This window comes from Balaenoptera musculus, chromosome 15 (assembly GCF_009873245.2).
Source record: "Balaenoptera musculus isolate JJ_BM4_2016_0621 chromosome 15, mBalMus1.pri.v3, whole genome shotgun sequence".
Taxonomy (NCBI): Eukaryota; Metazoa; Chordata; class Mammalia; order Artiodactyla; family Balaenopteridae; genus Balaenoptera; species Balaenoptera musculus.
This window is the reverse complement of record NC_045799.1, coordinates 71,819,980-71,845,506: the sequence shown is the minus strand read 5'-3', so window position 1 is coordinate 71,845,506 and position 25,527 is coordinate 71,819,980. Positions and strand designations below refer to the sequence as shown.

The 25,527-nt window shown below is 53.5% G+C and overlaps 1 protein-coding gene and 1 long non-coding RNA gene across 9 annotated transcripts; one reads left to right on the top strand and one right to left on the bottom strand.

Moving 5' to 3' along the window:
• The first annotated feature begins 360 nt into the window (after positions 1 to 360).
• LOC118881723 lies at positions 361 to 3,005 on the top strand. 3 transcript variants are annotated; one of them, XR_005016590.1, is made up of 4 exons: positions 361 to 723; positions 901 to 1,100; positions 1,405 to 1,549; positions 2,593 to 3,005. It is a non-coding gene; the product is annotated as an uncharacterized LOC118881723 (long non-coding RNA). The 3 variants fall into 3 exon arrangements; XR_005016591.1 differs by lacking the exon at positions 2,593 to 3,005 and having other exon boundaries at positions 1,007 to 1,100; positions 1,405 to 1,806; XR_005016589.1 differs by lacking the exon at positions 2,593 to 3,005 and having other exon boundaries at positions 1,405 to 1,806.
• A 2,767-nt stretch (positions 3,006 to 5,772) lies between these two features.
• Positions 5,773 to 24,570, bottom strand: SEZ6L2 (seizure related 6 homolog like 2). Of its 6 annotated transcripts, none has more exons than XM_036827473.1 (18): positions 23,511 to 24,567; positions 22,466 to 22,597; positions 21,491 to 21,790; positions 21,010 to 21,149; positions 20,525 to 20,726; positions 15,964 to 16,149; positions 14,985 to 15,153; positions 14,196 to 14,359; positions 12,265 to 12,465; positions 11,675 to 11,813; positions 10,637 to 10,833; positions 10,323 to 10,517; positions 8,156 to 8,347; positions 7,880 to 8,071; positions 7,359 to 7,397; positions 7,059 to 7,176; positions 6,836 to 6,932; positions 5,773 to 6,346 (listed from the first exon to the last, which is right to left on the bottom strand). In XM_036827473.1, exons 1-18 carry the CDS (start codon positions 23,587 to 23,589, stop codon positions 6,317 to 6,319), a joined length of 2,772 nt encoding a protein of 923 aa, XP_036683368.1. In that variant the 5' UTR covers positions 23,590 to 24,567; the 3' UTR covers positions 5,773 to 6,316. The 6 variants fall into 6 exon arrangements, with proteins under 6 accessions (XP_036683368.1, XP_036683369.1, XP_036683372.1 ...); XM_036827474.1 differs by having other exon boundaries at positions 5,798 to 6,346; positions 6,836 to 6,957; positions 23,511 to 24,570; XM_036827477.1 differs by lacking the exon at positions 7,880 to 8,071 and having other exon boundaries at positions 5,798 to 6,346; positions 23,511 to 24,570.
• Between the last annotated feature and the right edge of the window lie 957 nt (positions 24,571 to 25,527).

Genomic DNA, 25,527 nt, shown 5'->3' with positions numbered 1-25,527 from the left:
TCGGTTCGTACCAAAGTACAGAGGGAGGAGAGGGGGCAAAGAACCATCAACGCTGAGCAAAGGAAGAAACTTAAAAGGAGAGGTCAAAGGAGAAGGAGGCCTAGGTAAATGTCTTTACTTTCCTTTCTGCGGAGGCTATGACTCCTGAAGACAAAGAAAAAAGATCCCGCCCTCCCGATTCTTTGCACCCCCGAGAGGCCAGGTTATTTGGCACAGCCCACACTTTTTCTTCCCCGCCCCCTCTCTCTGCCCCCCATTTGCTCTCGCAAGGCTCAGGCAAAGAGATGACAGCCAGAGAGGTTGGAGGGCGGCCCTCGGGCGGGGTGCTTCTCGCGTGCCCCTAGTGGTGGGAGGTAGGTGCCAGTCTCCACCCTACGTGATCTTCCAAGTTCCTCAAGGCCACTGGCGCGGGGGTCACTGCCCCCAAGGAGGGACCTAGAGGGGTGGAGGAGAGGCCGGAGTGAGCAAATGCGACAAGCTGGGAAAATGCCCACCCCGCTTTGGTTCTAGAATCCCTACTCTCCTGGCAACGGGGCTGCTGAACCTCCGCAGACGCCAAGGTTTTTATAGCAACGGGTAGCGGCGCTGCTCCAGGTTCCCCTCTTTCCAACCTTCCTCCCCAGCTCCCAAATCCCCCGGCCCATAAAAGGGCTCCTTAGACCTCCCCGTCTCCCCTCCTGCCGAGTAACCCAAGATTTCGACCCATCTGCCAGGTCGGGGGCGGTAAGTGGGCTGCCTTGTCTTGGGAAGCGTCTTGGGTGGGAAGAAGGGAAGAGAGGCCCCCTGCTGGGCGAAGTGAGGTGGGCGGGAGGCGGGTGTTGTGGGAGTCCCACCTCCTCCCTCCCCCAGGGAGATTTAAGGCAACGATTTCTTTTCTTTTTTTTTTTTCCTTTTTTTCAGAGAGAGAACTGACACAGTTCTCCAAGGCCGCGGGGAATCGTGGTGTGTTGGGTTTGGGAGAAGTGGGCTGGTTTCGCAGCATAACCTGGGCTTCCACTGTCCCCAGGGGGATGGCATCCAGTGCTACCAGGAATGTGGAGAAAAAGGGCAGCGGGCAATCCCAAGCTACAACCTCTGCAGCCTCCTTGGGTGGAGGTCCGGTGAGCATTGGAGAGGAGTTCTTGGGGTGGGGGTGAAGTGAAGTGGAGAGCTCCTAGGCTTAGGGCACTGAGACCGCCAGCCTGGAAACTCTAGCCTCAACCCTGAGCCCAGAGCCCCCAGCACTAGGCCCCTGAGGTCCCCAAAGGCTGCCCTCCACTTCCAGGACCTTCCAGGCTAAATTGCAAGGCCCAGCCGTCCAATACCAGACTCCTTAGACCAGAGCCCCCAGCCTGGGAGCCTCCAGACCCAGGACTCCCATGTAGGAACTCCCAGGCTGAGCCCCTCTGACTTTCCCTTTTCCAGAAGGTTTCCCATTCTGAGGAATTCCTGACACAGATCAGCACAGAACTCACTGACGAGGCCTTGTTTGTCGCTGCCTACCGCATGAATCCTATGCCCATCAAGGAAAAACAGACACAAGACCAAGGGACTCAGATATCCAAACACGGTGAACCCCATGCCAGGACCCTTGTGTCCAGAGACCCTCCGATACCCCTAGTTCCAGCCCCTGCTGCCACTCATGCCAGCCTTCTCATTCTTCCTGGGGCGTGGCAGGCATGCTCCCGCCTTTGGACAGATTATGTGTGAGGGGCCCCTGGGAACTCCAGGTGGAAATGCTCTGTAGACAGTTGGAAATATGGCTTCAGAACTCAGTGGCGAGGTCTGGGCTGGTGATAGAGATCTGATATAGGAGGAAGTTGGCAGTTGAAGGGTGTGCAGTTGCCTGGTGGGGGGTGGGGTGGGGGGATGGGGGTTGTGCAGAGTGGAGAAAGATGAGGGGCGCTGAGGATGGAGCCTTGGAGACCTCTCAAGTAAGGGGTTGGCAGAGGAGGAGAGAGGGGTTCATGAAGAAGGTAGCGAAGGAACTGACAGCAATGTTTATTTTATTTTTTTTAAATGACTTTTTAAAATTAATTAATTAATTAATTAATTTATCTTTGGCTGTGTTGGGTCTTCGTTGCTGCGCGCGGGCTTTCTCTAGTTGCGGCGAGCAGGGGCTACTCTTCCTTGCGGTGTGCGGACTTCTCATTGCAGTGGCTTCTCTTGTTGCAGAGCACGGGCTCTAGGTGCACGGGCTTCAGTAGTTGTGGCACGCGGGCTCAGTAGTTGCGGCTCGCAGGCTCTAGAGCGCAGGTTCAGTAGTTGTGGCGCACGGGCTTAGTTGCTCCGTGGCATGTGGGATCTTCCCGGACCAGGCCTTGAACCCGTGTCCCCTGCATTGGCAGGCGGATTCTTAACCACTGCGCCACCAGGGAAGTCTCAGCAAATGTTTATTGAGTGTCTGTTATGAATAGGGAATGATGGGTAGATTTGTGGATGGATGGATGGATGGAAGAGAATGGTGGGTGGATGGATAGATGGATAGGTGGGGAATGGTGGATGGATAAATAGATGGATGGGGGATAGGGGTTGGATGGATAGGTGAAGGATGGAAAGATAAAAAGACATGAACCTTGAATCTAAAGTCGAAAGACTCTTATTCTTTTCTAGGGAGCTCTGCGTAGCAGCTTGACATCTGGAGGGTGATCCCAACTCTGGTGCTGCTCTTGGCCTCTCGTGCCCTTCCCCCGCTCTGTTCCTCTAGAACATGCATCAAAGCTCCTCTTTCACAACTCATTCAACAGTTCGGTTTTGGGGCGATTCCTGGTCATGAGCAACATCACCCCTGAAGCCTCCAAAGGGTTCTGGAACCATCACACACCTCTCCACCCTCAGCTAGCAAGGACGCCACCAGAAATCAAAAACTTTAATAAAGTGACAGAGATCCTTCCCTCCTCCCAGGCTGGGCAGTGCTCTCTGTGGGGTGATGTGGGAGGCGTGCCCCTCCTCCTTTTTGCCAGATATGTGGGCATATTATTTTATTTATTTCCTATTCCTTTTTTTTTTTTAATCATCTTTACTGGAGTATAATTGTTTTACAATGTTCCTATTCCTTTTTTTTTTTTTTTTTAAACATCTATTGGAGTATAATTGCTTTACAATGGTGTGTTAGTTTCTTGGGCATATTATTGGAATGGCTGTTTTTTCTTTTTGAGTGATTTTTCTTTTTTAAATTTTTTTTTTTCTCGCAGCACCATGTGGCATGTGGGATCTTACTTCCCAGACCAAGGATCAAACCGGTACCCCCTGCAGTGGAAACGCGGAGTCTTTTTTTTTTTTTTTTAATTTATTTATTTATTTATTTATTTATTTATGGCTGTGTTGGGTCTTCGTTTCTGTGCTAGGGCTTTCTCTAGTTGTGGCAAGCGGGGGCCACTCTTCATCGCTGTGCGTGGGCCTCTCACTGTCACGGCCTCTCTTGTTGCGGAGCACAGGCTCCAGACACGCAGGCTCAGCAGTTGTGGCTCACGGGCCCAGTTGCTCCGCGGCATGTGGGATCTTCCCAGACCAGGGCTCGAACCCGTGTCCCCTGCATTGGCAGGCGGATTCTCAACCACTGCACCACCAGGGAAGCCCCAGGAAACGCGGAGTCTTAACCACTGGACCACCAGGGAATTCCCCTGGAATGCCTTTTTTTTTTTAATAAATTTATTTATTTATTTATTTATGGCTGCGTTGGGTCTTAATTGCTGTGCGCTGGCTTTCTCTAGTTGTGGAGAGCGGGGGCTACTCTTCGTTGTGGTGTGCAGGCTTCGCATTGCGGTGGCTTCTCTTGTTGTGGAGCATGGGCTCTAGGCGCGCAGGCTTCAGTAGTTGTGGCTCGCGGGCTCTAGAGCACAGGCTCAGTAGTTGTAGCGCATGGGCTTATTGCTCCACAGCATGTGGGATCTTCCTGGACCAAGGCTCGAACCCGTGTCCCCTGCATTGGCAGGTGGATTCTTAACCACTGTGCCACCAGGGAAGCCCCTGGAATGGCTTTAATTCAGGCAGATATCAACCTATTATCCATCAACCTGTTGGAAGAGATGAGTTCATGGGTCCAGATCCAGCCTCCCAGCCAAACTCCAGCACCTTAAGGTGCCTGTGACATCTTAGAGGGTCCACCTTTGCTTCTGAGGAGCCACCCTGGCCACCAGTGTCAGTGTTGAGGTCTCCCCTCCACGTTTTGGAGCCGCATGGCTATGGAACACATCATGCCTGTTACTAACCAGAAGGCAGTGCAGTAGGCTTTGTGACGTTTGTATTTAAATCCCAGTCTGGCCACTTATTGGAGCCTCCTAAGGAAGTCAGTTCACATCTCCCAGCCTCTGTTTCCTTATCTGAAAAATGGGAATAATTGTCCCTGTCTCACAAGGGCCTTGTGAGAGTTAAAAGCATAATGCATACAAAGTGCTCATCACAATGCCTGGCACAGAGTAAATGCCAAAAAAACTTAGGCTATTATCAAGGTCAGTTTGCCTCGTGTTCTAAAATCCAATCCTCTTTTGAGTGTCCTAAAAATGTTTCATTATATTTAATTAAAAATTTTTAATTAAGGAAAATTCAGTTGATTTGGAGAAAGACTTTAAGACAAACAGGCTGAGGCTTCCCTGGTGGCACAGTGGTTAAGAATCCACCTGCCAATGCAGGGGAAACGGGTTCGAGCCCTGGTCCAGGAAGATCCCACATGCAGTGGAGCAACTAAGCCCATGCGCCACAACTACTGAGCCTGCGCTCTAGAGCCCTCGAGCCACAACTACTGAGTCCACGTGCCAGAATTACTGAAGCCCACGCTCCTAGAGCCCATGCTCTGCAACAAGAGAAGCCACTGCAATGAGAGGCCCAAGCACCTCAACGAAGAGTAGCCCCCGCTCGCCACAACTAGAGAGAGCCAACGCGCAGCAACGAGGACCCAATGCAGGAAAAAAAAAAAAAAAAACAGGCTGTAAATTCCTTATAACGTTCAAAAGTAAAGTAGAAAAGGACACCCATGGGAAACCAAACAAGCTCATTGTTTATGAAAAGCTGCAAATCTAATGCTTGGTAGACACGTAACAGCAAATATGCTTAAAATGCCAAAAAGGACTTCCTTGGTGGCGCAGTGGTTAAGAATTTGCCTGCCAGTGCAGAGGACACGGGTTCGAGCCCTGGTCCGGGAAGATTCCACGTGCCGCAGAGCAACTAAGCCCGTGTGCCACAACTACTGAGCCTGCGCTCTAGAGCCCACGAGCCACAACTACGGAAGCCCGCGCGCCTAGAGCCCGTGCTCTGCAACAAGAGAAGCTACTGCAATGAGAAGCCCGCGCACCAAACAAAGTAGCCGCTGCTCGCCACAACTAGAGAAAAGCCCACACGTAGCAACGAAGACCCAACGCAGCCAAAAATAAATAAATGCCAAAAAGATTGGGGGGAAAAATGGTACACTTGGATGGGTACAAGATTTCTCAAAAGGGGGTTGACTTTTAGGTCAATTGGTCATGAAACAAATTGAGCGCTGTTTGTCACCTGCCAAACACTGAAGGAGGAGAGGCAGCTACTGTCATTTATCACCCAGCTAGAAGAGCCTGGAAACGCCAAGCCCTGTGGAGAGACTGCTGAGGCCAGGAGTGGGCCCAGCGGGTCCTCCAGAGGCTGAGCCTAAAGTCAGGCTTTTTGACCCCAGGCCAGCCCCTTCAACCCTGCCCTGTATGCAATCTTAAATTTCCATCTTTTTCCCCAAGTGTTCCCCTCTCCCCAGCCCTCTTTCCAGAGAGGCCACCATCACCGTCTCCAGTGCTCTGTGACCCACCTTCCCACACCCCACCAGCCCAGTTACAAATGGAGATTTTCTGTTTATTGCTCAAAAACAGAAATCCAGAAGCAAAGGTGGGGAGACTGTGGGTAGGGGACATGGCAGGAAGGGGGTAGGGGCCTTGTCCCAGCTCTCCCCTTCATCCCTCTTCTTCTGACCCTCCAAGGGTCAGAGGTTAGGCCCGGGGACAGAGCATCTGGGAAGCGCAGAGCCTTCATGACCAAGGGAACAGCAGAGCTCTTGGGTAGTCCTTGTGGGATGCCCTGGGCTGGAGGGGCCCCAGGAGTTGCATCAGGGGCTGATTTCCCCTCCTAGGGTCCAAAAGCGGGTAGAGTGAGTGGGGGGGCAGGCCCCTTGTTTGGCAACTGAGAAGAGGAGGCTTTGGGCACAGGATGCTGGTTTATTTACTGTAGGGTCCTCAGGGCCATCAAAGCCCCCTCGTGGGACCAGGAGATTATTTACACAGCAGGGAGGAAAGGAGTCAGAGGCCAGGTCCTGTACTCCTTCCTGCCCAGAATGAGGAGAGGAGGGGCGTCCTGGGTCCTGCAGCCTTAGTCTTGGTGTTCAGATGGAAACTTCATACTCTCGTGTATCCTGGAAACAGAGAGATGGCATCAGTCACTAGAATGGGATGGAGGTGGAGGAGGCAGCAAAATGGGAGGAGGCATCCACAAGGAAGGGGAAAGACTCTGTGTTTTTAAAATAGCATTGATCACTGGGAGTTTGGGGACCATGGGATGGGAATGGGGCTGAATCTGGCCAATGGATGTATTTGGTTCATCCTACAGTATCTTAAAGTCACATAAAAATCTAAATTTCTGGATTGTCTTGAACAGTTGGAAGCTCTGGCAGTTGGGCCTAGGTTTCCTCCACGGACCGGATGGGGTCCAGGTTTCCCAGTTAGTCACAGCCCTCACCACTCCCGATTGGCCCACCTGACTTAGCTTTGTTCATTGACGTGGCCTTTGTAGGCAGCTGAGTTTGCAATTCCCAAGACAGATATTACAAAGACCTTGAGAGACGGTTATGGAGTCCCAGGGGAGCTGAGGGATGTGGCACTCCAGGGGTAGGGGAAGGGCTCACCCCAGCTTCATACAGTGGATTGCTGAAGTCTGACTCCACCGTGATGGGGCTGTAGGAATGGGAGCCTGAGAAGCCGAAGAGGGATTTTCCCTGTAGCCTGGGAAAGGAAGGAGATAGAGGGGCTTATCGAGAAGTGAGCCCCCAACCCCCCCTCACCCGGGCTTCTGTGCCAGGCAGGCAGAACGTCTGCCCTGGCCAGCAGCTCCCTGAGTTAGGTACTTACTTGGTGTAGTATATGTAAACTCCACTGCCGAGGACGATGACCAAGCCTAGGGGCAGCAGAATGGCCAAGGCGAGGTTCCCACCCTCTAGCTGCCGTGACGGGTCGGTGGTCTGGGTCACTGGAAGGAGGAGGAGAGGCCAGTGATCTGGGGCTAGGCCCAGCCCTGGGTTCTCCCAGCCTCCTGCCCTGGGCCCTGAACCCTGGGCCTTACCCGACTGGGGGCCTGGCCTCCTGCCCCCGGCCTCTGCCTTGCCCTCCCAACTTGGCCAGGCCTGGGTCTCCACCTGTGCCCTCACTGACCTTCCAGTTTTCGGTTGTCCAGGAGCTCCTCATAGGCCACTGCAGGGAGAGGAGGAGGAGGGGACGGGGTCTGAGCCAGGGAGGGAAGGAGGCTGGGTAGAGGGCCGGGAGCCCAGTGGGGCTGGGCTGGACAGCCTGGATTCTCTGCCCTCTGCTCAACCTAAACTTGATCCTTCCCTTGGGGACAGGGGAGGAATAGTCAGAGCAGAGCCTCGGTCCTCCTCCTCCAGACCCCTGGGCAGTCTAAACCAACCAGGTCTGTAGGATTTGTCAAAAATACGGAAACTGAGACGTATCCAGAGGGCAAGGGACTGCCAAACCAAAGCCCCCTCTACTACTTCCCTTAGGATAATTCCATGCCCTTGAACTTCTCCAGGGCTTTTGGCTATACCTCTGAGGATAAGAGCCCATAGGAGGTGAATGGGGAGCTCGGCAGGGTCTCGAATTTGCTACCTGACTTTCCCAGCCCTGTCACATCCTGGACACTGCTGTGCCCCCTCCTGCCCTGCCTGCCCAGGCACCTTTGCAGAGTGGGGGCTGGCTGGTCCACTGTGAGGGGTGGCCGGGCACACAGGTGATGGTGACCTCGCCAATGAGCTCAAAACCCTCATAGCAGAAGAAGCGCAGAGACTCGCCCGCCTGGTAGTGATGCTTGTACAATGTCTGATAGCCGTTCTCTGGCACCCCGGGGTTCAGGCACGGCTCGTACTTCACTGCAGGGAAGAGGTCAGTCATGGGCCAGCTGCACCGTTGAGCAGGCCACCCAGCCACCCGTCCTAGGGTGTCCCCAGACTCACAGGCGCACTTGGGGACCCGGTCGCTCCACTTGGGCGTGCCCGTGTCCCGGCTGTAGCAGGTGAGCACGGCCGCCCCCTCCAGGCTGTACCCCGGCAGACAGCGGTACTGGACGTGGGAGCCAACAGGAAAGCCGGCATCTGAGGTGGTGCGGTGCCCGTTGGTGATCTCACCAGGATCGGCACAAGTCATGACTGTTGGCAGGAGGGCAAAGTCAGGGGGAGCCAGGGCCTTAAAAGATCTGCCAGAAGCTTAGAGCTGGGAGACGCCTGAGTCGTGGGCCATCTCCTCTGGGCAACACTCCGCACACATCTCCCACTTCTTCCTCAGAATGAACAGAGCAGGATTTGGAAAACTTAAAATTCAATGTATTTTACATATCAGGTTTCTTCCAGAAAACAGAACGTTTGGGGCAACCTGGGCCCCCATCCTAGGGTGAAATTTGAAGTATTGAACCACTCAACCAGAGCAAACAAGCTAAATCCCAACCGTGTCAGCCCTGCATGGCAAATCATCAGCAGAAGTGCAGCTGCCCTCTTTAGAGGGGCCCAGCCCTCCTGTTCCCCTCATTCCTGTCATCCCCAGCCCATTCTGCTCACTTGTATTGCCTGCCTGGCCTCTGCGGGCATTTGTTTACAACCTTGCTGTGGAAGAATCCCAGTCAAAGCCATTTCTTATATATAGACCTGTGCAAGGCACCTCGCTAAAGTGTTTTACAAACATGATATCATATACCCTGATGATCTCGAGAGGTCAGCGTCACTATCACCTCCCTTGGGGCTCAGGGCTCAGGGCAGTCAAATGACTGGTCTGTGGTCACTCAGCCAGGGAGTGGCAAAGCTGGAACTGTTCAGGGTCACAGCCAGGGGGCACTGGGCTGAGATTCAGAGACTTAGGTCTCAGCTCAGCTGAAGGCTCCATGTGCTGCCTTGGGCAGGTTCCCTACTGAGTCTTGGGCAGCTGGGGCACGCCCTCTCCCCTCTGGGCCCCGCTTCCATCCCTTCCTGTCCCTGCCCCGTGCTGTCTGGGTTCCAGATTGGACATCCTGTGACTCCTTCCAGGGATGGGGAGCTGTGTCAACTAGAAAGTTTTCCTTGTGTCCAGTCCAAATCTGGCTTCCTGAAACTTATCCTCATTGGTCCCACCGTTGCTCCTAGGGGCCAGGTGAAAGACCTACAATCCCATATCTTGGTGACAGCCTTCCAAAAATTTGGAGGAAGTGACAAGATGCCACCCCTTTCTGCTCTTCTAAAAGATAAACTCTCCCAGCTCCTTTGAATGTCACCTTCTCTGTGAAATCTCCTGCCCTATGCCTGGGACAATTAACCCACCCCCCTTCCTACAGCCCTTCTTCATACTTAGAGCAACTACTACTTACTCATTGTTTACCTGCACCAGGCACTAACGTGAAAAGCTTTTCATTTGCTTTTCACAATCCTCTATTCCTACTTCACCGAGGAAGAAGCCAAAGCCTCAGAGATGTTAAGTACCTTGCCTGAAGTCACCCAGCGGTTACTACTCTAATATCCTGAGTTAAGTATGTGTCCCTGTCCCAGACTGTGAGCTCTGTCAGGGTAGGGAGAGTCCCCAACACCTCCGCATAACTCCAGCCCCAAGACATCATGGGACTTTAATAACTGAATTAAAATAAACCGAGTTCTCTGACAAGCCTAGGCCCCTGCAAAGTGACTCCCCATAATGTCAAGGGTTGGGGACTGAGAGACTGGAGCAAGGCCTAGAACAAGAAAAGAGATGACGGGGCGGGGGGGTGGGGTGGGGTGGGGTGGGGGTGGGGGCAGGGGGGCGGGACTCAGACTGGGCAGAGGCAGGGCCAGGAGACGATGGGGGAGGAACCCAGAAGAACCAGGTTCAGGACCCAGAACAGTGCAAGAGAGAGTGATGCAGCCCTGGGAAGATGAGAGTGGGGACCAGAGGGGACAGTTTCGGGACACCGAGGAACAGAGGAGTGGAACCCACTGGACATATGGTTGGGGCCTGAGGAAGATCTAGGCAGGACCAAGAGCGAAGGGATGGGTCCAGACAGAACGGGGGCGGGAAGAAGATACGGAGGCGGGGCGCAGAGGGGGTGGGCGGAGCCCAAGCAGAGCCATGAAACCCAGGTGGGCAGGGGCGGAGCCACGAGAGGATTGGGGCGGGGCCCGGGCTCACTCTTTTGGCAGGCGGGTGGCGCTGCGCTCCAGGACAGGTCCCACTGGCAAGTGAGAATGTCCGACCCAAGCAGCTCATAGCCAGGCTCGCACTGATAAGTAAGCACAGTGCCCCGGATCAGGTCCCCGTGGGAAGCCGTCCTCCAGCCCCATTCCGGGGGCGGCAGCTCGGGGCACGTGTCGTTTCTCGGGACCTCTGCAGGGGAGAGACGGCGAGTTTGGAGACTGTCCTGCGACCCAGGGCGCCCTTCCAGCCTCGGGGGCCTCTCTGACCTGCAGGACCCCTTCCCATCTCGGGACCCTAGGCCTCGGTACCTTTGAAGTGCAACACGAAACCCTGGCCCAGGCCCGGGTTTGGGGGTCCGGGCGGTGCCTGGAACTGCAGCGTGAGGTCGGGCCCAGAGGAGAGGAGGCGGCGGCGCGGTTGAGGCCCTCGCAGCTGGGCCAGGACTCGGGCGCTGGGACCGTCCCCGTCGAACAGCGTCAGCATATCCCCTTCGCGCACATTCAAGCTGCAGGGAGTGGGACCAGATACGGGGGCTGGGTTACGATCAGCCCCCCTCCCATCTGGTTCTGCCCAATCACTAACTCAGCTCATTAGCAACCTTACCTACTCTCCAGTCCCACCCTACATTCTCCTATCCCAGGTCTCAGTTTGGATCAATTATGGGCTTCTCCTCCACGCTAGTCGCTCCAGGTTCCATTTGGTCTGTGGCTCCTCCTGGTTCCTGCTTCCCAATCCCCAACCCTGATCATTGTTGACGCCTCCCACTTCCCAGTCCCTCCTCCATCACCAGGTGATGCACAGCCAGGCTCAGCTCCAGCTCTGACCAGTCACAGACCATGCTCATTACCACCCAGCCCAACTCAAGGCCCCAACCGAATACATGCTTTTTGAGCCACGCCCACTTCTGGTTCTGTCCAGGCACATGACCACCTCACACCAAAGTAGCTCACTGGATTTCCCCCACATCCATGCCCACCTTGTGTGCTGCTGCTGATGCAACAGCTTGGGCCTGGGTCCCTGGAAATCACTCCAGGGGGGCCTCAGAAACAGCCAAAGAGTGAGATTTCAAACCAGAGCCCCTTTTTCACAATAGTCCCCGAGGAAGGCTGCATTACCCCATTTACTTGTCCAAGGTTGCCTGACAAATAAGTGATTTGTACCTGGGTCTACCTGATGTCCCACACCCCCATCCTGAATCCTTAGCCACTTCTTTCATCCGAACATATATTCACTGAATCTCGTGTAGACGCTCGAGCCAGCCAGGATCAGAATGCAGGCCAGTGCATTGTCATACCGCACTTGGCTGAGCCCACACCCACTGCACCCTCTGCAGTACCCAAACATACATCTCAACTTGGAGCAAGATGCGCTTCTCTTCCTGGACATGCAGACCCCACACGCAATCTTGGCCGGGGCTATAGCTCTGGGGCCAATCCGGAGAGAGGACCACACCAGCTGGCTCTGACAGCTCCCCTCCACACATGGCTAGGATAGAAAGGGTGTCAGATTCAGGACCCAGGTGGGCATGCAGTCTCTATTTCGCTACGATCCTCACCACTCCCAACTGTGTGCACCAGACTGCCTCCCCGGTTTCCTATTATCTATTACCCACCTGATTCTTGCCACGCCTAGTTCTGTTGTGTCCAATCCCCAGCCCCAGTCTTAACTAACCCCGCCCAGTCTCCAGCCTAAGCATCACCACCCAATCCATGACTTAGCCCAACTCCAGTTCTAGCTCTTGAAGATATTTGGGTTATGACCCCTGAATTCTGTAACAAGCCCATCAACTATTCAGCTAAGAAAACTAAGCCTCTGAAAGGGACAGGGATTGATCCTGAGTTTACTAGGTCCTCCTTCCTGAACGGCCTTCCTAGGATCCCCAGCTCAGGGGGTAGTCTGTGAACTGAAGGATGTCCTGAGGAGGCGGAGGGCTCACCCTTGCAGGCTGGCTCTGTGTCGTTCCAGTGGGGTTCTGTGGGATCCACACATTCGATGGCATTGGGGGGGCCAGGGGGCTCCAGGGCATATCCTGGGAGGCACGAGAAGGTGGCCAGTGCCCCTGGGCGGTACTCAGGGTCCGTGGTGGTGACATTGCCATGTGCCAGGAAGGGGGCAAAGCAGCGATCTTCCTCAAAGGCTAGAGAGGAGTCAGTCACAGGAATTAAGCATTAGGACAGGCCTCCAGGGATCTCAGACTGAGGAACCAGGCTGAATTCCAGTGTGGTTTGGCCCCACAGTGGGCTATTTAAAATGGAATGCCCTTGGGCTTAGCTTTCACTCTCCAGTTTCCCCCAAAACCTAACATTCCTCATTCACATATTTATGTTAGCTCCCCGGCCTCTGAACAGAAACCCCAAGGTCAGTCAAGTCCCAGCCACTATTCTACAGATGAGGACACTAGGTCCACAGACAAAAAGCCACTTGCTCCATGTCACACAGTAGGGCAGTGGCAGAACCAGACCTCAAGCCCAGATTCCTTGATTCCCAGCCAGAGACACTTGTCTCTGGAAGCTGTAATGGAGTGGGGGGAAACGGTGCCTTTGGAGACCTGGCTCATGTAGGTGTGTTCGCTCCTCAAAAATAACTGTTGGTTTCTGATCAACCCTGATTATCCATACTGTGGCTAGAATCCAAAAGTGAGGCAAACACAAAAGCTACTCAGTTTTAACTTTGGTCTAAGTCAGCAAAAAAATTAACATTTGTAGAGTGTTTTAGTTTTTGCCCATCTGATCATATCTTAGACTCAGGTAAGGCTCAGGTGCCTATGATACAGAAAGAGCCTGAAGCCCATGGAGCAGCAGTGGCCCACAACTATGGAGGCAGGCCTCAAACCTAGAAATTCTCTTTGCACTCTCAGAATCTAAAATGCAATTTATTTTTCAGATCCACTGTTCTGTTTCACCATTACTTAACCTGATAAGGTGTCATGTCCAAATCCTATGCATCCATCAGGGCCAAGTGCCAATTCCCTTTCTCCCTTGATTCATACCAGAAACTAGCCCCTCCCATCTCTGAGCATTTTACTTTCTTTGTCTCTTTCCTGCTACTGTTTACACAAATCCTCTGCTCCAGCCACAGTGAAACTCTCTGCTTCCCAAACATATCAGGCTTTTCTCTACCTCTTTACTGTTGCTCACACTGTTCCTTTCACCTGAGATGCTCATTCCCAATCTTCCTCTTTTAAAATTCTCTCTATCCTGTAAGTCCCAGTTCAAACGCCTCCCCCCATGATCACTGACTTCCTTCCTTCCTACCTATGCAGCATCCAGCCCCCTTCGTCTGTTAACAGCACTCCTGTTTTCATTTTGGGTCACATGTCCTCCCCACTTCCAGTCCATGAGATTCAGCTGGAGCCAACCAGGGATGGCCATGTGATGTGGATCTGCCAATCATAACACCACCTGCCCCTAGCTACAGTGATTGGCTCAGGCATAGATAGATGACCTAAGCCAGGACAATGAAAGCCTTTCCTGGCATTTTTGTTAAAGCTCTTAGGAAAGTGGTATGCTTTCTCTCTTTCTGATGGAGTTACTAAACTTGTTGGTATGTAAATCTGTAACTGCTAGGTACATAACAGACTGAGAGTCTGCCTGAGAATGAAGCCAACCGAGAGGAAAGAATGAAGAGATTTAAGTAACTGGTCTCTTGGCTGTGTACCTGGATCCAGCCACACCTGAAGCTTAAGTAGAAAAGACCACCTCAGGGAATTAGAATGTGTCCTTGTCGATTTGGGATGGGGAGACAAGTCAGTTTTCAGGAATCCAAACGTGGAGATAAGCAGAGATGGATTATGTGCTTGTGACCATGCCTGGGCGTCAGGAAGAGGGGAAGGTGCGGCAGTTGGGGCCCCGGGGGAAGGGCAGTTACCTTCAAATCGGAGGCTTAGCAGCAGGGGATTGGCAGGTGTCTCTGAAAGCAGCTCCACATAGAGGGACTGGGCATCACTGATGAGACCCCGCTCTGGGACATCATCCATGTCCGAGTCATAGATCACCGGGGATAGGGGACTGCCCCCTGAGCGCACCATCAGCCTGGGATGGACAGAGGTGGCCAGGAGCTCAGCTTCCCCTCAGAAGCTGCCTCACCTCTTGCCTACTCTCCTAACCTAATTTCGTAGCTATTATTTTGAAACATTAACTGTATGCCATGTACTCTTCTAAGCTTTTACACATTTTATCTCACTTAATTCTCACAAGAACCCTTGAGTTAGATACTGTTATTATCCCTCATTTTATAGATGAGAAAATTGAGGCACAGAAAGAATAAGTAACCTGTCCAGCTACACATAGCAACTAATGTCAGAGCTGGGATACCAGTTTGTTAGATAAAGAGTGAGAATAATGATGATGACGATGGCAAACACATTTATAGTGCTTACTGTGTGCTAGGCACCATTCCAAGCACTTTACCATTCCAAGCACTCCCTTAAGAGGGAGGTACTATTATCTCCGTTCTACAGATGAGAAAACTGAAGCACAGAGAAATTAAGTGATTTGTCTCAGTTTGCACAGCTATACTGCCTAAGAAAGGGGAAGGACCAACCTGCATTTGACATAGATCCCAACTGGGATTCCCCCCCCTGTCTGTCTGACTGTCTACTGCAGCCTCCCTATTTCCTTGAAGTGAGGACCTCTGACGCAAGGCCCAGACCCTCACCGGTCATTGTCCTCATCCAGGGAGACTCTCTCAAAGTGCAGGTGCAGCCGGCGTCCCTCAGCTGCTTCGATGACCCAACGGCAGGTGAGGTTGGGCCCTGCAGCTCCCCCAGGCTCAGGGGACACAATGCGGCCAAGTGTAGCATTGTGGATGGTGCCACCACAGGATGCTGTGGACGGTGCAAGGGGGCAGGTTAAGGTGACTTGTCCTTTTCCCATCTGCAGAGCTATTGCACCCACACCTTGGCCTGGGACCTGGCCTTGGGATGACCTCTGCCCTACAGGCTCACCCCCAGGACTTTTTTCAGGCCACTACCAGGTGAGGAACCAGCCTTGGAATAGAAAAGCCCTAGGATGGACACCCCCACCCCCAGGATGGAGATTCCATCAAAATGAAGACTTCCCAGACGTGGACACCCTGAGGTGGGGAGTTATGGGGAAGTCCCCCAAACTGAAGCTCTCAGATGGAAAATACTCAGGATAGGATCCCAGGATGAAGACTCTCCAGGATAGACACCCCCAGATATAGACCCCAAGAATGGTTTCCTCTAGGATGAGGAGTCTCCAAAAGCAAGGGACCTCCAGAATGGTGACTCCCCAAATGGGAACCCTCCAGGAATTCCCTGGTGGTCTATTGGTTAGGACTCTGCGCTTCCACTGCAGGGGGCACAGGTTTGATCCCTGGTCGGGGAACTAAAATCCCACAAGCCATGCAGTACGGCCAAAAAAAAAAAAAAGGGAACCCCCTCCCCCGAGGTGGCACTTCCCCAGATGGAGAGACCCCCCCCCCCCCAAGGATGGAGACTCCAAGGATTGAGACCCTCAGGGTGAAGAGCTCCAAATGGAGACCCCAGGATAGGGACTCTTCAGGGCACAAACCCCTTCAAGATGGGTGTTCCCAAAGATAGAGACCCCCAAGGTAGGACCCTCTAGTGGGGCTCCCAGGACAGAAAACCACACCTATTGTGGTAGAGACTCACCCATGCAGCTGGGGGGTTCACTGCTCCAGGCTGGCCGGGTACCATTGAGGCAGATGAGGGTCTCCTCACCCTGCAGCTGGTAGCCCGAATCACAGTGGAAGGTGGCAGTGCCTCCAGGGTGAAGGTCTGTCACACTCACGTCCCCATGGGCTGGCCGGGGAGGGAAGCCGCAGCTCAAGAGGTAGGCTGGATCAGGCAGAGCAGGAGAAGGAGAATTCACTCTCCCAGGCCATCCTCTCTCACTGGTTCCCTAGCATTTCCTCCCCTCTTTCCAGGTCCCCCTCACCCTCCAGGGCACAAACTGGCTCCATACTGGAGTCCTTACATGGACACACTGTCTCATGAAGAGGTAATGTCAACATCCCTTATCTCCCCTAATCTTTGTAATCTACCCATTTTGGCCCCCATTTTATAGATGAGAAACCTGAGACTCAAAGAAGTTTTGGACCCTAGCACCCATTTACTGTGTGAACTCAGGCAAATCAGTTGACCACTCTGAACTGATTCAGCTCTAATAATAGCAAATAGTATTTGCAGAGCTTGTTCAGCTTCCAAAATGAGTTCACGCAGTGCTTTTGAGGTAGTCAGAGAAAGGCTGTGACCCACTTTCCAGATGTGGAAATTGAGGCTCCAAGTTATTAAGTGCCTCAGATCATTTTCTCCCCTCCACACACACAGACTTTCTTCCACTGAGGTGTCACTGTGGTATTATACCCTCAGCTTTCATCCAGAGGACTCACAAGAAACTCCTTTAGAAACCGACGATTCTGTCATTAAAGACCTTAACACCCAGTGTCCCCTAAATGAATCCCCCAGTGAAAGTGAAGTGCTAGGGAAAGCTTTGCTTTCCTTAAGGAACTGGTTTATCTTTTTTCCTGCAATGCGAACTGTGTAATCTCTCTTTTCATACTGGCTGCTAGGAAGCCCAGAACCAGGTTGAGGCTTGTCCCTAGTAACAATGGCTTGTCCATCCACATTCTATTTTTTTCAAATTTAATAAGCATTATCTGGTGCCAATTTTTCTCTTATTCTTTTCTTTTTTTTTTTGGCCGCGCCACACGGTTTGTGGGATTTTAATTCCCCAACCAGGGATCAAACCCCGGCCCTTAGCAGTGAGAGCGTGGAGTCCTAACCACTGGACTGCCAGGGAATTCCCTCTTACTTATTCTATTTAATCTTATTGTTTGCATTCTTTTTTGAAAGCCTCCTGAAATTCTTGTGGAAACATATGAGATAAAACAAACAAATAGAAAGTGACTTGGTAATCAGTGATAGACTCTGAACTTGATCCTGACAGAGCTCTGTGTGTCTGTTTAAGACTAGGCAGAGTTCATTAAGAAGGGCTTCCTGGAGGAAGTACATCGAAGCTGGGTCTTGTACTAGGGGCAGGCTCTGGTTAGCAGAGGGTCCAGCTTGCCTGGGCCTTTGCTTTTTCTGACTCTCCAGTCCTGAGTGATTCTGTAAGAGACCTGGTCTCTCCCTGTTTCAAAATTCAACAAGCACTTCCTTGGCTGGGTCCTAGGGTCAGAGGTGAAAAAGACTGAGGCCTTGCCTTCAGGAGTTCATGGTCTACTAAGATAGACATAAAAACAGCCTTTTAGAACACAGGGATTTGGGAATTCCCTGGCGGTCCAGTGGTTAGGACTTGGTGATTTCACTGCCGGGCTGGGGTTCAATCCTTGGTCAGGGAACTAAGATCCTGCAAGCCGAGCAGTGGACAAAACAAACACACAAAAAACAAACCAAAAAACCCCACAGAGATTTGAATAAACTTTAGCCTCTGTGATGGCTCTCCACGACCAACAGAATCAAGTCTGAATGCTTTAGATTGACATTCAAGCCCCTTCCACAACTGGTTCCAGCCTAGCCCATCCAGCTTCAGTTCTCAGCACCCATGGCCCATATATCTTACACGATACAGTTTTGTGACTCTTTACAGTCCCACTTCCATATTTTTCCACACAATTTCCCCTACCTGAGAGGCTCTCTTCTCACTTTTTCTCATCTTTCAAGGAGTAACTTAAGTACCACCTCCTCCAGGAAGTCTTCCTGACCCCTCCCCTTTCCCACAGAGTTAGTTTTTTTTTTCTTTTTGCCTATACACAATCCACATGCATAAACTTATCATCACATTAACACCTGCTTATTGCCATTGTGAGACTGAATCAAATGTTTTTTATTTTGTCTCCTAAAAACCTAGCCTAGCTGATCAATTGATGCCGCCAAGAGGCAATGTAGAACAGTGCAAAGAGCACTGGATTTGGAGATGGGCATTCCTAAGTTCCAGTTCTAGTTTCACAACTTATTAGCTGTATGGCCTTGAGCAGGTGACTTCACCTGTAGGGCCTTTCATCTGTAAATGGCAATAACAATTCCTATCATTGAGGATTGGCCTTAAAGAAAAGAAACCTGGAATCAAGCACCTGGAACATAGAAAGTACTCAGAAAATGTTAATCACCCGCCCCTCAGCTTCAATTAATAAATGACCAGGGGTCAGGGACTTGGGGATCTGACTTCTGACTTTGCAATGAATTTGCTGGTGGCTGAGCAATCCATATAAGCTTTGAGGCTTTGTCTTCCTCTCAGAGATGGAGTCGACAGTGGCCACCCCCAGGGCTGCTGTGAGAAGCAACCAAAATAAGAGTTGGTGAAAGGGTTTTGTAAATGGGAACGTTTGCTGGACTTGAGGTGAGGGGTGATGGAGCCTTTGACCTTCCAGAGAAGCTAATGAGGCCACTGTAGACTGGAGGGCCCAGCTAGTGCAAATTGGGAAGGGCTTAAACAGGGCTTCCATCCCAAAGCTGCCTGGAGAAGCCGCAGAGCAGGGAAGACCGAGGCAGGTAATGAAGGCCCATTTATGCAATAGCCCTGCTTCCTTAAATGTTCCAGTTCGTCTAAAGAGTCCTATTTTCAATGCCCTAGGGAAGTGGCTGCTTAAAGGAGCCAGCAGGAAGACATCCTATAATATCTGAAGCCCAGCCCTCAGCCCTGGGCCTTCAAGGCGTGCCCTTGCTCCCCAACAACCGGGCCCTGACCACCAACTACATGTCCCCCAGCTCACTGGTCTCTCCACGAGTAGGTCTGCTGCTGGGCACCTCCACCGTGCATGCCTTACCTCCTGGGGCAAGGCCAGAGCAGAGGCCTCAGGAGAGGCTGGAGAGTGTGTGAGGAAGGGATATGGGTTGTCTGTGTCCTGGATAAAGTCACAAGGGATCTGGTGTCAGCAGAGCTCACAAGCGGGCAGCAAGGCCATGAGGTGAAGTGAAGGGGACACTGGCCCAGCACACAGTTCCCTCTCTGTTTCTGAGCAAAGGAAGGGACTTTGGAGACGGCAGCAGTGTCTGGAATGGGACCTTGGGCTGGGCCCCTTGCCTCATGCACACGTGTATGCTAGAATGTACATTGCATCGTGGGAAGGTTTCCATACACACAGGCAAATATAGATGCACACGTGTGTGTAGGCTGTCTGTGGGTGGGTGCTTGCGAATGCAAGCATGCGCAGATACATCCCCTCTTTCCTACCCCCAGAAGTCAGCAGGATCTTTTTAGGTCACAAATCTGAGGCTGTCACTATCTTGCTTAAAACATTTCAAAGTGTCTCCTCCTCCCCCGAAGGATAAAGTAGTCCGAGGACTCCTCACTGAAGCTGGCAAGGCCCTTTGTCATCCAAATCCAACCTACCTCCCAGTCTAGCCTCTTAGCCTACTTCCCCACCACTTTCTGTGCTTTACTGTAACAGCAATGACTGACATTTTCGAGCCCTCACTGTGTACCAGACACTATTTTAAGCACTTGACGTGTATTGATTCATTTGATCTTCCTAATAATACCACAAAGTAAGTATTTTGATCCCCATTTTTCAGATAAGACAATGCGGCACAGAAAGGTTAAGTAACTCACCCCAGCTCACACAGCTAAGACATTTCTATCTTCCATGCTGAATTACCTCAACTCCTCAAGGGGGTCACATTTTTTTCTCCTCTCTGGGTCTTGGAATGTGTTTTTCCATCCATCTAGATGTCTGCCTTCCTCTTTCTCTCCCTCCCACCCTTCCCCTAGCTAATTCATCTTAGGTGTCAGCTTAGTCATCACCTCCTCCAAGGAGGTGTCCCCATATTCCTTATAGGGGAAATTTAGGTCCCTTTGACATTTGTTCTCTCTGACAGTAATTCCTCCATCATAGGGATGGGGGTCCTTATCTCACTGAATTATAATCATCCTGATTATTTGTCCACCTCCCTACCTAGATTCTGAGTTCCCTTTACATCTGGCTTGTTTATTCCTCTCCCCAAGGATAACACAGGGCCGGTATGAAGTGGGCACTCAATAAACATTTGCTGAGTGAATGGATGAATTGTCACTTGGATGTGTGCACACCCAGGCACAGGTCTGTGAGTGTGTGAGATAAGTGTGTATAGGTCTCCTCTGAGGATTCTGCCCCCCATGGTCCTAGTCAGGAGGAAAAGGCCCCAACATTACCCTGTGCTTAGAAGGCTCCTGAAGATGTTCCCTGTGCCCAGTGTGGCCCCTGCCCTCCCACCAGCACTCCGAACTCCTCACCCTGATAGTGGATCCTGAAGCCACCACCCCTTGGGACCCGTGGGCTCTGGAAGTGCAGGAGCAGCCTGTTGGTTGGACTCCGAAGGACCTGTCCTTCTCCCAGCATGGAGGAATTAGCCAGGAGTCGGGGGGCCAGGCCTGGGGACCCCCCACCAGCCAGCACCAGGAGTTCCTCCTCCCGAGACAGGTTCAGCGTCTGCACCTAAAGAAGCCAGACCCAGACCCGCCAGGGCAGTCAGCCGGGGTGTGTGACCCCCTAAGCTCCCCCGCCCCTTGCCTTCCTTTTCCCTGTATGTAGCAGACCAAGAACCATGGTAACGTTGGCCAAGTTGTAGAACTTTAGGAGAGTCTGTGAGATCCTCAGAAAATAGGTCCATCTGAGTCAGAAAACAAGTTCTCTGGCTCCTAGGCCAAACCCGTGCACACCCCTGGGCCCGGAGGGAAGGGCTGGGAGGTTTCACAATCATATGCTTAAGTCCAGTTACCTGGATCTCAATGCCGTAGCCAGGGTAGACATGGATGCTGTACGTGCAGTCCAGGAGCCCCAAGGTGCGGCTGGCCGCGCTCCCTAAATCTGGAGACTCCACATGCCCTTCACCTTCGGAGATGTTGTTATTACACAGAACTAAAGAGATATAAGTGCTGGGGTTGAGAGAATCTCTGTGTTCTTGCCCTCCCAGCCAAGTAACCCTGGGGGTCCTCATCTGTCTTCTCCCCAGCACCCCTCACCATCTTTATCCAATGCTCACTTTCCCATCTGTGCCCAGAACTCCCTTCCTCAACTGTCATAAGAGATAAAACACATAGAACAGTGCTGGCACATAGTAAGGGTGTATCAACGCTAGCCTTTACTATAATTAAGCAGAAGCCCCTCTCCCATCTAGACCCCTTCTTCCACACGTTCCCGGCAGCCTCTCCCCCATCCACACCTTCCTCTTCTCCCACATCCCCTTTCAATCGCCTCACCTGGGCTGGTCACCGTCGTGGTGACAGTTGTCGTGGTGATGATGGTGGTCGTGGTCTCCTCCTCTCCTCCCTCAGGCCCGAGGGGCGGGCCTGGGGAGGCGGGACCGGGAAGGGGCGGGGCCGTAGTTCCTGGGGGCGGGGTCAGCAGCTCCGGCGCGGTGGGGCCTGCCCCCCTGCCCTCCTTAGGGGTTACGGCTGTTGTCAGAGGCCCTGTGCCCGGCTCAGTGGCCCGTGGCAGGGAGGGTGCTGCAAGAGTCTGGCCGGCTGGAGGGGTGGCTAGTGTGGGGTCTGGATCAGATCCTGGGACAGTGCGAGGGAAGTCAGGGAACAGGAGGAGCACATTGATGGGCCTTGGTTGGGGAGCAGGGCTGAGAGAAACTGCGAGTTCCCCACTGAACCCAAAAGACCTCCCCCACGAGGCGCAGGCCCCCCACCTCTCCCTTCCCCATCCAAACTCCCCCCCTCCTGCCAAGGCTTCCACAGCCTGCCCCCCACCCCCTTCTTTTCTTCTCTCTGTCCAGGCCCTTCCACTCTGACAGTCTCCTTGAGCTTCTCTCTCTGTCCCCCCATTCAGATCTGGCTCCCTCTCCTGGTTACCCCTTTCTCTTTCCTCTTTTTCTTTTGCGCTCTCTAGAACTCTTGGTCTATGTTTAGTATTCTTAGCCCTCTCTGATTTTATGATTCTAGATCTACTAATCTCTGCATTTCTCTCTCTTTCTGTGTCTCTTTTCCACTCTATCTCTGATTCTGGTTCTCTGAGTTTCCATCTGTCTTTCTCTCTGTCTATTTTTCTGTGCTGTTTCTTGATCATTCTACCTCAATTTCTCTGGCTCTCTGACTGTCTACGTCCAGTTTTGACTCTCTCGAACCATCTCTCTCTGTCTCTCTGAATTTCACTGGCCTGGCTCCCCATCTCCCTGAATTAATGTCCCTCCCTCTGCCTCTATGTTGCTCCTGCCACTCTGGGGGCCTCACCCGGCAGGTAGCCCATTTCTGGGCCTCTCCTGAGCAGGGCCCCATGGAGCAGCTCCGCCAAGGCCTCAGAGGCTACGGTGGGGGTCTCATTTCCAGGCTCCGGCAGTGCCTCCTCCTCCTTCAGGGGCAGACCTGGGAGATGAAGTTGTGCGAGCTCTTCCACTGCCCCACATTCCTTCCTTCTCCAGAAAGATCTTTTCCAGAGCTCTTATTCTCTCCTCAGTCAGCTGGGCCAGCAGGAGCTCAGAGGGTCCCAGACTGGGCTGAGAGCCAAGATAGAAGGAGGGGCTCCCAGCTGCCCATCACACTCCTACCCCTTCCTCTCTCCCTTTTCCCCCAGGCTGTGTGGGCCTTCCGTGAGCACCTCGGACAGCACCAGCAGGGCAGAGAAGAGGCAGGGCGCTACCTTCATTTTCCCCTCGGTGATGCTCTCCCCCCAACCCCGGGGCTCTGAGGAGGGTCTGGCAGCACCTCCCAGCCCTTGCTTCTGCAGTGTCCAGCTTTCTCTCTGGGTTTCTGTCTCTGCAGTGTGGTCCTCCCTCCCTTCCTCCCTCTCTTTCTCTGCAGTCTCTGCCCCCTTCCCTGGAGTCTCGCTGCGGGGTCAGAGTTGGGGATTGAATATCTGGCCTCTGAGCACTGACTCTGTTCATCTGTCTTTGTCCATACGTCCAAGAATATTTGTGTGTGCTGCGCCTGGCATCTCTCCCGGCACCTCCATCTCCCACCCAGGTACCCGGTCTGCTTCTGCCGCCTCCGCAGACATCCCCCACCCCCGGCCCCGCCACAACGACCCCAGCCCTTCTTCCTGGATTTAACCTCTGAGACGCTGCTAAAAGCTCCCCTCATTAATTTCCCCAACTCCTCAATATATGAGGTTAGGGGCTCCAGGTGCAAGCTGGAAAGCCCTGGCTTGCCCCTTCTCCGTCAGCTGTGCCCCTCCCCTCCCCCACGAGCTCAGAAGGCGCAGGATGTTCGGAGAAAGGAAGGTATAGGACCCCGCTGGGGGCCTTCCCGGGGGCCCACCCCCACGCACCCAAGTCCTTACCCTGAATCCAGGGACAGCTCAGCAGAATTAGGAACAGCAGCTGGGGAGGCGGCGGATGCTGGGCCCTGGGAGTCCCCATGGCGACTCACACCAATTTCTCTCCTCTGCGCCTCTCCTAAATAATCTAGCTGTCACCTTTCCTCCGTCTTCTTTTATCTTTCTTATTAATTTTTTTTTTCCTACTGGCAGTTAGCAAGGGAGACAACGTCTCTGCCTTTGGGATGGAGGGGCAGAACTGGGCTGGGGGTCGCCTGGAGCCCACCCCTCTTTGGCCAGTCTCCTCTGTCCTCTGCTCTCCGGTCTGCGGGAGAGGGGGCGCGGCTCCGGCTGCAGCGGGTGGGGCCAAGAAGGGCGAAGGAGCTGGGTCGCCTGGGTTACCCTCTGGCTCAGGCACCTGGGTCCGCCAGGCTGGCTGGATTCTAAGCTGGGGAAGTGGGTCGAGGCAAAACAGCTTCCGGGGACCTAGGGTGGGGTCGAGGATAGGGAGGGTCCCTACTGTGCTCTAGTGGGGCTTGGCGGGGAGAGGAGGGGGCTGCAGAACCTGGAGAGCCGAGGCTCGGGCACTGGAGCTGCGGGAGGGAGAGCTGAGAAAGGTGTCAAGCCCACGTCAGATCCTGGGGACGGGCGAAGGGAGGGGCTTGGGATTTATTTGGGGGCTGTGGGGGGGAGGGAGGAGGAGGAAGTGCAGATGGAGGAAGGAGGGACCACATGAGCCAGGGTCGTAATCCTCACTCCCGCGGCCCCTAGGGGAAGCGAAGGCAACTCTGGTCCCAGCAGTAATTATGCCCCCTCCCCCAACCATTCCAGCACATTTGGAAACTGAATGTTCTCTTCCCAGGGTGTCGAGGGGCAGCATAGCTGGATTGGCGCTTGCTCAGCGCCCCCAATATGCCCCCGGCCCACTTCCAGACCCTTTCAGAGAAGCTCATGTGGAATGCGCTTCCTCCTCCTCCAGAAGAATGACAAGTTCCTACGTTTGTGAGAAGTCTAAGGGGTGACAGGCCAGGATCTGGGGAGGGGAGATCCCTCCTCTTACGTACAACATGACCCCAGCCAGCTGCCTGGCGGCTTCAACTTTGATTTTTTTTCTCCTGGCCTCATCTCGCAAGACCGCTGGAGAGCCCTTTTCAGCACCACCAGAAAGGACAGCTCTTCTCGGCCCCGCCTGAGATGGCCCGGCCCGCGGCGCTGCAGGCGATTGGCTGAAGCCGCCTTCATTATCAATCGGGCTCCCGCGGGGGTTGGCTCTTGTGAAGGCGAAGGGGGAGGTGGAGTCACAGGCCGACTGGTCGAAGGATCGGCTGACCCACGGACAGGCCTCAGCGTCCCTGTCCGCAGTCTGCGAGCACCGGTCTTGTCCATCAGTTCGCGCGCTCGCCCCGCCCCTTACTTGCCACGCCCCTCCCAGGCCCCGCCCTTTCTTTTCGCATTGCGGGGCGCTGGAGGTTGGCGCTGTGCCCCCTGAGCCCCACGTGGCGCCCCGTTGGGGCCAGGGGAGGCAAATCCGGAGACGACACCCCCAACCCGGCTGAGTTGCGGTGGCCACTGGGCGAGGGCGGGGGTAGCTAAGCTGAGAGGACTGTGGGGAGGGTGACGTCAGGGTGAGTGGGGGCCAAGGAAGGAGCGAGTAGGGGAGGGGGGAGAGAGAGAGAGAGAGAACCCGTGGGTCGGGTCGAGTGAGAAGCGAGGGCAGGAAGGAGAGAGGGGGAGGAAGGAGAGAGAAGTCGCTGCAGAGGACTGCTGGTTGCGGTTCCCGGGGCTGCGGGTCCAGGTGGGGTAGGAACTGCTGTCCGTGGAAGCTAGAAGGAAAGGCAGAGCGGGGAGGGAAAGAGAGAGCGAAAAGAGGGGCGGGGGGGGGCGCGGTGGTGGAGGGAGGAGAGAAGAAAGGAGACGGGGAGACAGAGGGTGGGGAAAGGAGAGACTGACGGGAGAGACAGGAAACTGGAGAGAGAGGAAACTGCCCTAAGGAGAAAGAAGAGGAGGAAAGAGGCGAAAGAGGAGGAGGAGAGAGTTGGAA